The sequence below is a fragment of the Aquarana catesbeiana genome, linkage group LG13, assembly GCF_042186555.1.
Source record: "Aquarana catesbeiana isolate 2022-GZ linkage group LG13, ASM4218655v1, whole genome shotgun sequence".
Lineage (NCBI taxonomy): Eukaryota > Metazoa > Chordata > Amphibia > Anura > Ranidae > Aquarana > Aquarana catesbeiana.
In genome coordinates, this window is record NC_133336.1 from 39770117 (window position 1) to 39785753 (window position 15637).

General features: G+C 41.2%; 1 protein-coding gene across 1 annotated transcript; it reads left to right on the plus strand.

Moving 5' to 3' along the window:
- Positions 1 to 5449: 5449 nt before the first annotated feature.
- LOC141116847 (ribosome quality control complex subunit NEMF-like) lies at positions 5450 to 10751 on the plus strand. The gene is made up of 3 exons (XM_073609318.1): positions 5450 to 5614; positions 5818 to 5886; positions 8478 to 10751. The coding sequence occupies exons 1-3, from the start codon at positions 5556 to 5558 to the stop codon at positions 8584 to 8586; spliced, it is 237 nt and encodes a 78-aa protein (XP_073465419.1). The 5' UTR covers positions 5450 to 5555; the 3' UTR covers positions 8587 to 10751.
- The last annotated feature ends 4886 nt before the right edge of the window (positions 10752 to 15637 follow it).

The window sequence follows — 15637 nt, forward strand, 5'->3', positions numbered from 1 at the left end:
ACACTGTCCACTACACTACACTGACCACTATACTACACTGTCCACTACACTACACTGACCACTATACTACACTGTCCACTACACTGACCACTATACTACACTGTCCACTACACTACACTGAGCACTATACTACACTGTCCACTACACTACACTGACCACTATACTACACTGATCACTATACTACACTGACCACTACACTGACTACTATACTGACCACTATACTACACTGACCACTACACTGACCACTATACTACTGACCACTATACTACACTGTCCTCTACACTACACTGACCACTATACTACACTGACCACTATACTACACTGTCCACTACACTACACTGACCACTATACTACACTGACCACTACACTGACTACTATACTATACTGACCACTATACTACACTGATCACTATACTGACCACTACACTATACTGACCACTATACTACACTGTACACTATACTGTCCCGCCTACAGTCTTCCTACACTGACACTACATATACGGCGCCTCTCTCTTCTCTCTCCCCCCCCCCTTTATCCATTCCTTACCTTCTTGTCCTGCATCGGTCCGAAGGATAGGAGGAGGAGGAGGCGAAGACAGCGGCCCCGGCGGCTCACACTTTCCAGTGCTTGTCTCCCCCGCGCTCCGGCCGCCATGTTAATTGTTTCCCGTCGCACTGTGATTGGGCGTATGGGAGTCATGTGTGGAGGCGGGACTCCACGAGTAACTGTGATCGCGGATAGGCCAGCCCCACGCCGCACATGACCCCCATACGCCCAATCACAGGGCGCCAAACAATTAACATGGTGGCCGGAGCGCGGGGGTCACAGGAGATTAAAATTAGGAGGTGGCACGAAATTGCGCCCCCCTAAATGTCGCGCCCGGGGCCACGGCACCCCCTGCACCCCCCACGCTACGCCACTGGTGCTGCCCCCCTGCAAAGTGCTGCCCTAGGCCTGGGCCTTGTCGGCCTAGGCCAGGATACAGCGTTGAGAACACCTGTCAATTTTGATTGCTGTCTCTGCCCCCATTATGGAGATTCTCCCTCTGTTTGTCCTGTTTACCATTATCATTGAAAGCGAAAATAAAGAAGATCCCACATTTTAGATTGTCCCCTGAGAAGTAATAGAGGGGGAAATTAGTTCTTATGACCCGGGGGTCCCCAACGGATTCCCTTCATTTTCATGTATTTCCTCTCACTTCCTGTTTTGGCTATGGGACAGGAAGTGAAAGGAAGTCTCCCTGCATTGGGACACAAATGGTGAAAAAAAAAAAATTTGACAGGGGTTATAACCCTCTTTTGCTCTATCCCAAAAAAAAAATTACCTATAGTTCCACTTTAATTCTGCAGATCACAATTCCAGTGCACTTTGAATGTGGTGTGGGGAAGGTGCATGGAATACAGGTTGCCCGAACTGCATTCTAGGGTGAATGGGCACTACATGTCAACAGTGCCTTGGTTTGTAACAACACATAGCAGCGCCCCCCTCCAATCCCCACTGGCAGAACACGTAGACCAATCTGCACACTAAACTGGATATTTTCAGGCCTCTTCCCATGTAATTACAGATCAATACTGGCAGGAATACATCCCTATAAGTGGGCGGATGTAATTGGACTTGCACCCGACTATATCCGCCCACCCCGGGTCTTTTGGACCAATGGGAATGATTTTATATATATCTTAGCACCTATTAGATCCTGATTTGCCACTATCCCCCCTGATGCGCCTGATTTGCACCTACATTTACTAGTAATGGCGAGTACTAATGCGCAAACCACGAACTCAGAAAAATAATACAAATAAAACGGGGGGGGGGCAATTGTTTAAGATAAAAGTCAGGATAAATGATAAAGCCGCCGCCATAAGGGTGTTCCCACACCAAAAAAATATCTGACAAAATATTGAATGAATGTGGCGCTCAATCAAATTAAAATATAAATGGTGTAAAAAACTGATGATTAAGTGACGCTCAAAAAAGTATAATAAATATCGCTCAAAAAGATTAATATAATAGAAATGTAAAACAACCACGTGAATGGAGATTCTATAGGGAAAATCCAAATAGTATTGTGTCAATAATAATTAATCTTCCATCATAATGTGTATCAAAGGTCATAGTGAACCATTGCTACATCAAAAATTGGGTGTAGGTTCCCCTTTTCTAAACCACTCATGAAAACTTTTCTTCCAATAATAATAATCCAAAAAGTGACTAAAAAAAACAAACGAAACTCCATATTAAGTGTAACTAATGAATTCATAAAACCACTGTGCAAATAGAATATAATAAAAAAGCAATAAATATGGCACTCTAAAATAAGTAACGATAGTGCAACTATGTGATATGTGCAATAATAATATAGAATAAATATATATAAATAATGACAGATAAAAATCCACACAAGTGCAATAAAAAATAATTAAGTCCAATGGTATCAAAAAGGTGCTTAGATCAGCGAAGAAATGTGCCCTTGGTAAAAAAGGTCCCATAAATGATACAATCAAAATTGTGACAATCCCAAAAAATGGTGGAAATTTCAAGAAAAGTTGGTGCCAGCAACAACTCCCAAGTGCAGCAGAGATGTAATCCCCCCAGCCTCTTACCTTATGGCTGATCGATAACAGCACAATTAACCAAGTGCAGATGACTCTCCTAGGGATCTCCCGTCCTAACACCGCATAGGATTTTCCCTATAGAACCTCCATTCACGTGGTTGTTTTACATTTCTATTATATTAATCTTTTTGAGCGATATTTATTATACTTTTTTGAGCATCACTTAATCATCAGTTTTTTACACCATTTATATTTTAATTTGATTGAGCACCACATTAATTGAATATTTTGTCACCTACATTTACTAGCGCCTGGGTTGTCCCCTATTTGCACCTGGATTATGCCTACTTTACCTAAATGGGCGCCCAGATTGCGCCTACTTGACCCCTATTAGCGGCTCAGTTGCTGCTTCTGTTCTGTACCAGCCGATTTAGATAGCTACAGCTTGTGCGCAGGTGTGGTAGAGCAGAGCGCGCCCCTTCAACCCAGCAGCGTGCGGGTGTGATTCCCAATGCTGCCTATAGATGGCAGTGCTGAGCTGATGACGTCGCTGAGAATCCAGCTTCTAGATAAAGAGAGCACTGCAATCTTCTCGCCGGGCGCGGTGGCGTGTGTCTGTAATCCCAGCTGCTTGGGAGGCTGAGGCTGTCGGATTGCTTGAGTCCAGGAGTTCTGGTCTACTCTGTGCTATGTCGATCGGGTGTCCACGCTAAGTTCGGTATCAATATGGTGACCCCAGGGGAGCCCAGAGCCACCAGGTTGCACTAAGGAGGGGTGAACCGGCCCAGGTCGGAAACGGAGCAGGTCAAAACCCCCGTGCTGATCAGTAGTGGGATAGCGCCTGTGAATAGCCGGTGTAGAGCAGCCTGGATAATACAGTGAAACACAGTCTCTCTTTTCCTCATTTTTTTTCATTATTAATTTTATTTATGGTATTTATAGTTTTAATTTTTTTTTGTATACCCCTTTATATTTATTCATTATTAATTTAATCAAGCACCAATTTTTATACACCATTATTTATTTTTAGATTTACCCATTATTATATATTTTTTTTTTTCTTTTTCTACACCCTTTCTTATTTTTCATATGCATTTATTATTTTTATACACCCTGATTCATAGTAATTTTTATATTTATTCATTATTATCCTCATTATTTTTCTTTATTTTTATACACCCTTATTCACAGTTATTTTTATAGTTATTAAGTATTATATTTATCATTATTATTTATTATTTTTATACACCCTTTTTTTTCCATTCACAATATTTTATTTATATTTATTCATTATTAATGTCATCACACACCCATTTTTATTTGTATACACCGTTATTTATTTTTAGATTTACTCATTATTATATATTTTTTTCTTTTTCGTCACCCTTTTTATTTTTCATATGGATTTATTATTTCTATACACCCTGATTTGTAGTTATTTTTATATTTATTAATTATTATCCTCATCATTTTTTCTTTATTTTTATACACCCTTATTTAGAGTTATTTTTATAGTTATTAAGTATTATATTTATCATTATTATTTATTATTTTTATACACCTTTTTTATCTTTATTCTTTAAATTTATTCATAAATGTATCCTTTTTTAATTTTTTTATATAAATTTGTATTCATTATCTTTATTGTTATAAATTTTTATTCATTATCTTTATTATTTTTTAATGTATATTTATACTCTCATTTATTTATTTATTTTATATTACTTTTATTTGTTTATATTTGTTTAACTTTTTTTTTCCATTCACAATCTATTTATATTTATTCATTATTAATGTCATCACACACCCATTTTTATTTTTATACACCGTTTTTTATTTTTTTTAATCTTTATACACCCTTTGTTATTTTTAATATGCATTTATTACACCCTGATTTGTAGTTATTTTTATATTTATTAATTATCCTCATTATTTTTTTTTAATTTTTATACACCCTTATTTAGAGTTATTTTTATAGTTATTAACTATTATAATTATTATTGTTATTTATTATTTTTATACACCTTTTTTTAATATCTTTATTCTTTAAATTTATTCATAAATGTATCCTTTTTTATTTTTTTATATTATTTTATTCATTATTTTTATTTTTTATACACCTTTTTTTTTTTGACCGCTGGTCAGTGCCCATCAGTGCCGCCTGTCAGTGCCCATCAGTGCCGCCTGTCAGTGCCCATCAGTGCTGCATATCAGTGCCGCCTATTGGTGCCTTCCAGTGCTGCATATCTGTGCCACCTATCAGTGCCCATCAATTCTACATATCAGTGCCCATCAGTGCCGCCTCTTCAGTGCCCATCAGTGCCGCCTCTTCAGTGCCCATCAGTGTCGGCTCATCAGTGCCGATCATTTCTACATATCAGTGCCTTCTCATTAGTGGCCATCAGTGCCAACTCATCAGTGCCCATCGGTGCCGCCTGATCAGTGCCGCCTCATGAGTGCTCGTCACTGAAGGAGAAAACAAAATTTTATGACAGAAACTAAGAAAAACGCAATTTTTTCAAAAACTTTGGTCTTTTTTAGTTTGTTTAGCAAAAAATAAAAACCCCAGAGGTGATCAAATACCACCAAAAGAAAACTCCATTTGTGGGAAGAAAATGATAAAACTTTAGTTTGGGTACAGTGTTGCATGACCGCGCAATTGTCATTCAAAGTGCGACAGCACTGAAAGCTGAAAATTGTCCTTGGCGAAAGTGCCCAGCATTGAAGTGGTTAATTTAGGGGTAATTATAAAGCCTAAAGGAATTTCTTATACTGTATATTTTATATTAGTACGGAATTCTCTGGGCGCAGCACTGACCTCTGCTGGAGAAAAGTAAATAATGCATCTAAAGCCTGCACGCTGTTCCATGTACCGCCACTAGATGTCGCACCGTGTTCTGAACGCTCTTACCGAATTGATCCGTGTGGCTCGCCGTGCCATGTGATGCAGGAAGTGTATGGCCGGCTGGAGTGAGTGCACAAGTGGGAGCTGGCAGAATGAAGAACAGATTCAATACCATAGATATCCGGGCTGTCATCTCAGAGCTGCAGGACAGGTGACTACAAGGAGGGCTGTGTGAGCTGCAGGGGGGATGGAACATCAGCCATGGGAGTGGGGAAGCTTCCTCTCCAGCTGTTGGGGGGCTACAAGTCCCAGCTTACCCTGCCTGAGCTGTAGGTGTGCAGTGCTGATCATTATTATGAATGAGGTCTTATAACTGATCAATAATCCTGTGTGTTGTCTCTCTTCATCCCTCAGTCTGCTGGGCATGCGCGTGTACAATGTCTACGATGTGGATAACAAGACTTACCTCATCCGCCTGCAAAAGTAAGAGGAGACGGATTTCCTGGGATTGGGGTCTAGGATGTCTGTGTGTAATGGTGACTGGCGGTACAAGAAAGCGGGGCCCCATTCACAGGGGCCCTGGGGCCCAGGAACCATTCATAACAAGGAAGAGACCTGGTGTAGTATAAAAGGGGTTTTTAACCGCTTCAGCCCCAGAAATTTTACCCCCTTCCTGACCAGAGCACTTTTTGCAATTCGGCACTGCGTCTCTTTAACTGACAATTGTGCGGTCGTGCGACGTTGTACCCAAACAAAATTGACGTCATTTTTTCCCCATAAATAGAGCTTTCTTTTGGTGGTATTTGATCACCTCTGCGGTTTTTATTTTTTGCGCTATAAGCAAAAAAAAAAAAGAGCGATAATTTTGAAAAAAAAAGCAATATTTTTTTACTTTTTGCTATAATAAATATCCCCAAAAATATATAAAATTTTTTTTTTTTCCTCAGTTTAGACCGATATGTATTCTTCTACGTATTTTTGGTAAAAAAAATCGCAATAAGTGTATATTGATTGGTTTGCGCAAAATTTATAGCGTCTACAAAACGGGATAGATTTATGGCATTTTTATTATTATTTTTTTTTAAATTAGTAATGGTGGCAATCTGCGATTTTTATCATGAATGCAACATTATCGGACACTTTTGACACTATTTTGGGACCATTGTCATCTATACAGCGATCATTGCTATAAAAATGCACTGATTACTGTGTAAATGACACTGGCAGTGAAGGGGTTAAGTGTGTCCTAGGGCGTGATTCTAACTTTAGGGGGGAGGGGCTTTAACACACAGGACAGTGATCACTGTTTCCGATGACAGAGAGCTGTGATCACTGCCCTGTCACAAGGCAGAACGGGGAAATGCTTTGTTTACATCTCCCTGTTCTACCTCTCCGTGACATGATCGCGGGCACCCGATGGACCCGCTGTCAGGAGCGCACAACACCGCTTCTTAAAGGGGACATACCTGAACGCCCTTTTGCCCCCAGTGCCATTCTGCCGATGTACATCAGCATGCGCTGGTTGGCAAGCGATTAAGATAGAGATGGTAAGCAAAACATTTATGTGTGTATATATATATATATATATATATATATATATATATATATATATATATATATATATATATATAAAATTATAAATATCTCTGTTCCCTTTTTTATAAATGATCTCATTCCCTCTGTTCTCAGCTGCATAAGAGCTGGGGGAGGAGAAGCAGCAGTACACTGATCTTCCCAGTGAATAGCTGTGCAGGGGGGGTTGTCAGGAGAGGTCTGATCATTGGAGGAGAGCAGGCTGAGTTCCCATCATAGCTAGAGAACTGACCATGTGTGCTCTCCTGCTTAGTTTGGTCAGTTTTTAATAGGAAAGCAGAGGGACTGGCAGGCACACCAGGGATTTCACATAAAGGAAGCAAAACAAAGAGAACAGGAGACTTTCTCATACAAGTACATGGTACAGCAGCCACATATCAGGATTATGAAATGTTGGGGTAACAAATGCCTTCCATTCTGGGCCAATTCTGACATCTCTCTCATACACGGAATTATTATTTTTTTTTTTTTCCTGTTAAATTACTTGGAACCCCCAAATATTGTATATTTTTTAATCAGAGACCTTGGAGATTAAAAATGGTGGGTGTTGCAATTTTTTATGTCACAAGATATTTGCATAGTGGATCATCAATTATCAAACTTTTTAGGAAAAAAATACACTGAGTTTTAGTACATAGAAATACAGTCTAATACTCAGTTGTTTGGTAAAAAAAAAAAAAATGTTCCGTCGAGTAAATAGACACCTAACACGCCATGCTTTAAAATTGTGTATGCCCGTGGAACAGCGCTAAACTATATTACCTAAAAATTTTCATAGGAGACACTTTAAAAGCCTCGACAGGTTACCAATTCAGAGTTACACAGGAGGTTTAAATTTTTTTTGGATTAACTTTATTGCTATCACAAGGGATGAACAACATCCCTTGTGACCGCATGAGCCTTGACAGGTCCTCTTTATGGTAAGATCTGGGGTCTTTCAGACCCCATATCTCTCCTATGGCCTCCAAAGCCTCCGATCTGAGTTTGGTTTGATCGCCTGTAGAATTAAGATGCTGTTGCTCCCAACGTAGAACTCAACATTTTATCTGGCATAATGCAATGTCCGATAAAAGCAGGAATGTGTATTAAGCCCATTTGTCTCCATACACCTTCTTGGACTGGGTGTTTGCTAGGCGCTGACAGTATGGGGGAGATTTACTACAACTGGAAAGTGTAAAATCTGGTGCAGCTCTACATAGAAACCAATCCGCCTCCAGGTTTTATTGTCAAAGCTTCATTGAACGAGCTGAAGTTAGAAGCTGGTTGCCTACCATGCACAGCCGCTCCACATTCTGAGTGCTCCAGTTTTAGTAAATCTCCCCCATTGTACATGGCACCTTTTCTGTAACCCGTGTGAATGTAACATTACAGAACTACATATACAATTATTTTGCCATGTGTCATTGTATATTTAACTTGCTCTCCAACAATTGTTTTTCTTTGTCGCAGTCCTAATTGGCTGTTTTACTTTTGATTGACAGGCCAGACTCTAAAGCTGTAGTTCTGGTGGAATCCGGGATCAGAATTCACACCACGGAGTTTGAATGGCCCAAGAATATGATGCCATCTGGGTTTGCAATGAAGGTTTAAAGAAAATCAATTACAGTCTCACTCAAAACATTAGACATGCCTCGCTTCGCTCGGCTCTTTTAGATTCCCCCTCTGGGTCCACTTGGATGGTAGGGAAGGAACCTGGACCCAGAGCGCAGGCGCCGTGTACAGCTGATTGTCGATCTTGAGCTTCGGCTATCTCCGGCGGCTGTTATTAGTTCGTACTACGCAGGCGCTGAGCCTGCGCAGTACAGGGGGGGGAACTTATCCACCGAAGGAACTTATTCGGCAAGATACTGTGTGTCCATAAGACCCATGCTCCCTTCTCACTAGCTGTGATTGACAGCAGGGGGAGCCAATGGCTCACGTTGCTGTCTCTGAGCCAGTGAGGAGACAGACAGCCAAGAGAGTCTTGTGCACATCACTAGATCAGGCTCAGGTAAGTAAAAGGAGGGGCTTGTGGGGGAAGCTAAATGCAGAAAGTTTTTTTACCTTAATGCAGAGAATAGATTAAGGTAAACAGCTTTCTGCCTTTAGAACCACTTTAACTAGATCAGGATCTGGTTTTGTAAGTGTCAGTATTTGTATTAGTTAGTAGCAGTGTCAGGGTTAGTGTGTGTGTGTTTTTTTTCTATGTTAGTTGAACTAGATGGACTTGTGTCTTTTTTTCAACCAGATTAACTATGTAACTACAGTATGTGTCTTAGGTAGGAACTTATATTATAGCGCAACTTTAATTTGGACTATATTATATTTAGTGTCAGTGGGAGAGTTAGTGTCAGTGTCAGTTTGTTTAGGTAGGGCAAAAAAAAAAAAAAAAAAAGCATAGTTGTTTCTAATCCCTGCTACAGATACAAAGAACAAAACACGTACATATATGTGGTGTCGGCGCAATTGTCAGGATTAGAATTTGTTTTGTAGGTTTTTTTGGTGGGTCAGTTTTACTAACAAAAATTGCAAAATTGGGTTTGGGTGTTAATAAAGTGTTTGTAAAAGTTTTTTTTTTTTTTAATTAAAATAACAAACATTTTACACTTACCTGCTATTTGAGCCTCTTCTGGGGTCCCCAGCTGTCCCTCTTGGCTCCTCCTCTTTTTTGTGTACCCACTAGCAAACCGCTTGCGACGGGTGCGCACCTGCAGGCTTGATCCTGAGCCAGGCTGTGTGCGTCTTTTGACACATACAACATGGCTCAGCCCCGCTGCCTGCTCTCTGCTCACAGGATTTGATTGGCAGCAGAGGGAGCCGCTGCAGACGGGCACATCACTGGATTGACAGAGGTCATAGGTAAGTATAAAATGGGGTGATTGGGTGATTCAAACACTGGGACATTTTTTTAGCTTAATGCAGGGAATGCATTAAGATAAAAGATTTCCAGACTTTATAATCACTTTAAAACAGAACTAAACTTACTTCTGTTTTAGCGGTACCGCCCCTCAATAGTGCCAGCATCTTCAGCTGTGTGCTGGTCTTCAGTCTTCTTCATGGAACAGCGTGGCGTGATATCACTAGTGCTCATGCACAGGAATCAGCCATTGCAGCACACAGAGACCAGGCCAGTGTTGTAAGCTGAGCTGCACATGTACATTGCATGTCTCTTCTGCAATAAAGAGCCTGGCTGCTCTCTGTTTGTGGCAGTGGAACTTTCGTTCCACTTTAAGGCTTGTTTTGACCTTGGTCATGAAGGGTTTAACCATACCCCTTTAAGCCCCTCCCACTGTTAGCACAATTTGACCACACCCACCATTTATTGCGACGTGCCATGCACATTGCATTGTTGCACTCCTTAGGGCGTCCAGGAGCTTAAACGGATCTTTCAAATTCCTACTTATGTCCCTGACTCTCAGCATATAGAATAGGAACAGTAAGAGCTGTGTACTGAGCCATGTACTGAGATATACACCCAGCATAAAGAGGATGTGAAGTGATAGTGTCAAATCAAGTAGAAGTCTTGCGAGCAACTAGGGTTTAAATGTACTATCTAGAGCGGGCAGCAAATAACACACTCCCAATATAAATGTGCAAAAGAAATAATATTAAACAAATATGCTGCACTAATGGTCTATATCCAATCACTTAATGTGTCAATCTTATAATCATATAATATAAAATCAGTGCCATTGTTGAATGAATGCAATATTGAATACAATAATAATACTAACATTGAATGCAATAATAATACTAATAAATCTTTTTATAACCGTTCCAAATGTATATATCCAGTGTTTCAGTGCAGTAGGGTGATGTATAAATAGTTGTCAAATAAATGTCAAAATAAAGATGAGGCTTGTTGAATCTTCACAAATCCTCAAAAGGAATAAAAACATGGGATGGGGCGGTTTTGAGCATTTTTTCCAAGCGTGTTTGCACCTTTTCAGGTTCGACCAATGTAACTATGAATAACATGCCACTGCTTTTGGTTTAAAAGAAGCTCATGTACCTTCCTGTGACACCCCTCTACCCCTCCCTCACCATAATCTGGTAACTGAATCTTTGGTAACGCCTATTGTATTAATGAAGCACTTGCAATTAGTAATAATGACACTAGATGGCAGGACTTTGACGTCATGTAGGTTTCAGGTTCTAGTGTCTCATTTCAAGCAGTCACTGTTGCTTGGTGTGGTGGTGTGCATCTATATTCCCCAGCTATATGGGAGCCTGCGGCTTGAGTCCAGGAGTGCTGGTCTACCCTGTTCTACAGTGGTGATGGAAAGTATTCAGACCCCTGTAAATGTTTCACTCTTTGTTATATTGCAGCCATTTGCTAAAATCATTTACGGTAAGTTCCTTTTTTTCCTCATTAATGTACACACAGCACCCCATATTGACAGAAAAACACAGAATTGTTGACATTTTTGCAGATTTATTAAAAAAGAAAAACTGAAATATCACATGGTCCTAAGTATTCAGACCCTTTGCTGTGACACTCATATATAGCTACTCAGGTGCTGTCCATTTCTTCTGATCATCCTTGAGATGGTTCTACACCTTCATTTGAGTGCAGCTGTGTTTGATTATACTGATTGGACTAGATTAGGAAAGCCACACACCTGTCTATATAAGACCTTACAGCTCACAGCACATGTCAGAGCAAATGAGAATCATGAGGTCAAAGGAACTGCCTGAAGAGCTCAGAGACAGAATTGTGGCAAGGCACAGATCTGGCCAAGGTTACAAAAAAATTTCTGATGCACCTAAGGTTCCTAAATGGAAGACGTTTGGGACGACCAAAACCCTTCCTAGAGCTGGCCATCAGGCCAAACTGAGCTATAGGGGGAGAAGAGCCTTGGTGAGAGAGGTAAAGAAGAACCCAAAGATCACTGTGGCTGAGCTCCAGAGATTCAGTCGGGAGATGGAAGAAAGTTGTAGAAAGTCAACCATCACTCATTCACCATTCACACGGCCATGCCTATCCATTCACCCCTTGGGCATGGGATGCACAGGTGGTTCATTCATCTGCATGCTTGCAGTCCTGTTTATGTCTATTGTGACACACTGGGGTTGATTTACTAAAACTGGAGACTGCAAAATCCTGGGCATGGTAGCCAATCAGCTTCTAACTTCAGCTTGTTCAATTAAAGTGGTTGTAAACCCTTACAACACAATTTTTGCTACAGGCAAGCCTATAATAAGGCTTACCTGTAGCTACCCAGGATGACTACTAAACCTGCACGGTTCAGGAGATATCCCCTGTATTTGCATGTGTTGACATCATCGGCACATGCGCATTAAAGCAAACTGATGCAATAGCAGGTACGTACCATTGCTTCAGTGAGTGTGCCATTACCGGCAGGAGTGACGTCATCACAGCTACGGAGCCCGCAATACCTGAAATTAACTCCGGGAGCGATGTGAAGGGGAAGTGGCTTTGATCTCAGGTAAGTAATTCATAATGTAAAAACAGTATAATTAAATTCAGCGCTGACTAATATATGGACATAGCAAGGTAAATGCAAGCAGGCACTAAGGTCAATTCAAAAAATACCTCAAAAGCATAATAATATAGAAAAAGTGCTGCGCAAATAAAAGTCCTTAAATAAACATATAAAAAATATATAAAAAATGTAGTGGCAGGATAAGAGGACAGGAACCACCAGTGACAATATACAGGCTGAGATAGATATCTGGATGGTGACTAATATCCCTCCACCGGGCTTGGATGGCCCCTCACCTCAGATATTCGACCTGAAACAGGTCACACCGCTTATATAATTGGATGGATCAATCTGTATAATTGGTAATTACTCCTTCACATCCCAGCACTCGGTACAGTGGCAGATGATGCAGTTAGTCGATTCAAGGGTGTGAAGCGTAGGTGCCTCCTCTACGGGGGAGAGAAAATTCCTGTTGTGCGTTGTCGCGGAGCAGAAGTTCTGGAGTTGAGGCTGTAGGAGAGAGCTCTAAATGCCTATTGCTAGGTGGTCCATCGTAGTCTGCCTCTTCCTTTGCCTGGACTGGTGACATCACTTCCCCCTCAGCACAGGAAGACTCCTACGCTTCACACCCTTGAATCGACTAACTGCATCATCTGCCACTGTACCGAGTGCTGGGATGTGAAGGAGTAATTACCAATTATACAGATTGATCCATCCAATTATACAAGCGGTGTGACCTGTTTCAGGTCGAATATCTGAGGTGAGGGGCCATCCAAGCCCGGTGGAGGGATATTAGTCACCATCCAGATATCTATCTCAGCCTGTATATTGTCACTGGTGGTTCCTGTCCTCTTATCCTGCCACTACATTTTTTATATGTTTATTTAAGGACTTTTATTTGCGCAGCACTTTTTCTATATTATTAAGTAATTCATAATGAGCTAGTATGCTATGCATACTAGCTCATTATGCCTTTGTCTTGCAGGATTTTTTTTTTTGTCCTAGGGTTTACAACCACTTTAAAGAGGAGTTCCAGCCCCCCACCAAAAAAATATAAGTCAGCAGCTACAAATACTGTAGCTGCTGACTTTTACTATTAGGGCACTTGCCTGTCCAGGGATGCCGCTGTGTCATCACCCAAGCCGCCATCTTGGGTAAGGGAAACGGCAGTGAAGTCTTACGGGTTTACGGCTGGTTTTCGCATGGATCGCGCTGTGCTTTCTCAATGGGCCGGCTGCGATGAGGGCCGAACTTTCGGCTCAGTTTGCCGTGTCAAAGCCAGATACCCCCCTCCACACACACAGGCACACAAGGTTCCAAATATGGCACCGGAAGGGGGAGGGGGGGGGTAGGCAGACAAGAGGAGCTTCCCCTTTTCAGTGGAGCTCCGCTTTAAGCTTTGACCAAAAAAAAAAAAAAAAAAAAAAAAGGAAAAACCTGGAAGCTGACTGGTTTCTATGCAGAGCTGCACCAGATTTTGCACTCTCCAGTTTTAATAAATCAGCCCCAATGGCTGAAAAAACATTTGGGGACATGCACCTGCCCCTTGCACGGCTGTCAAGCTGGAACCTGGGGCTATATCCATGCAGCCACTGTATCCGAATTGCTATGAATAGATGTAAGCACAGATGTGCGGATAGGTACGCCCCTGGGGATGAAGCCTAAGAGCTCATTCACACTGTATGCATTTTTCTGCCCTTTATCAACACCAAGCACTACAAGGCCACAGAGAAAACAATTGTTTTCTCTGTGCCCTGTTCATACTACAAAGCTGGCTTGAGCTGGGTTGAAGTGCATTGCTTATAAAACGCAGACTTGCAGCATTTTTCCCGCAATGCACCAGAGCTCACATGAAGTCGCCATTCATTGCAGCACCGCATACAAATGAGTGAAGGGCCAGTTCACACCAGGAATCTCACAGGGACAAGCTGAGCATTCCTGTGTGATTCACATGCAGTGCGATTTTAACCCATTTATTTTGAATGAGCTGAATCGCACTGGACTGCACCAAATCTAATGCATACACTACTTTAAAAACGCACAGCAACCGGATCGCATGGTACTTCTGTAACATGTGATCCGGTGCAAGCAAATGCACTTCAACTCCGAACTGTGTTTGGGTTGTCCTTTACTTAACCGCTTGCCGATCAGCCGGCGTCATTATACTGCGGCAGGTCGGCACGATCCCGCGAACCATCGCAGCTATACGTCGGCTCGCGGGATCAGGATAGCAGGCACGGGGATGCCGATGCTCGTGGCCGATGGTCGCGAATGACCGCCGGCCACAAGGGTTGGCGAGAGGCAGAACAGAGACGTGTGTGTGTGTGTAAACACACAAATCCCTGTTCTGTGAGGAGTGACAGATTGTGTGTTCCTAATAGCTAGGAACCACGATCTGTCATTTCCTCTAGTCCAGGGGTCTTCAAACTACGGCCCTCCAGTTGTTCAGGAACTACAATTCCCATCATGCCTAGTCATGTCTGTGAATGTCAGTTTTACAATGCCTCATGGGATGTGTAGTTCTGCAACAGCTGGAGGGCCGTAGTTTGAGGATCCCTGCTCTAGTCAGTTCCCTCACCCTACAGTTAGAAACACACCCAGGTAACACAGTTAACCCCTTGATCGCCCCCAAGTGTTAACACCTTCCCTGCCAGTGACATTTTTACAGTAATCAGTGCATGTTTATAGCAATGATCGCTGTAATAATGCCAATGGTCCCAAAATAGTGTCAAAAGTGTCCGATCTGTCCGCCATAATGTCGCAGTCCCAATAAAAATCGCAGATCACCGCCATTACTAGTAAAAAAAAAAAAAAAAAAAAAAAAAAAAAAAAAAATTAAAATGCTATAAATCTATCCCCTATTTTGTAGACGCTATAACTTTTGCGCAAATCAATCAATATATGCTCACTGTGATTTTTTTTTTTTTTTAACAAAAATATGTAGAAGAATACATATCGGCCTAAACTGAGGAAAAAATGTGCTTTTTTTTAAAAAAAAAAAAAAAATGGGGTTATTTATTATAGCAAAAAGTACAAAATATTGTGTTTTTTCCAAAATTGTCGCTCTTTTTTTTTTTTGTTTATAGCGCAAAAAATAAAAACCGCGATCAAATACCACCAAAAGAAAGCTCTATTTGTGGGGAAAAAAAAGGACATCAATTTTGTTTGGGTGCAGCGTCGCACAATTGTCAGTTAAAGTGACGCAGTGCCGAATC

Bases quoted from the DNA above. Each gene is read 5' to 3' on its own strand.
- LOC141116847 (XM_073609318.1), top strand. From the start codon at position 5,556: ATGAAGAACAGATTCAATACCATAGATATCCGGGCTGTCATCTCAGAG. The intron at 5,615-5,817 runs GTGACTACAAGG...TTCATCCCTCAG, and splicing joins ATCTCAGAGCTGCAGGACAG to TCTGCTGGGCATGCGCGTGT. The intron at 5,887-8,477 runs GTAAGAGGAGAC...TTTGATTGACAG, and splicing joins TACCTCATCCGCCTGCAAAA to GCCAGACTCTAAAGCTGTAG.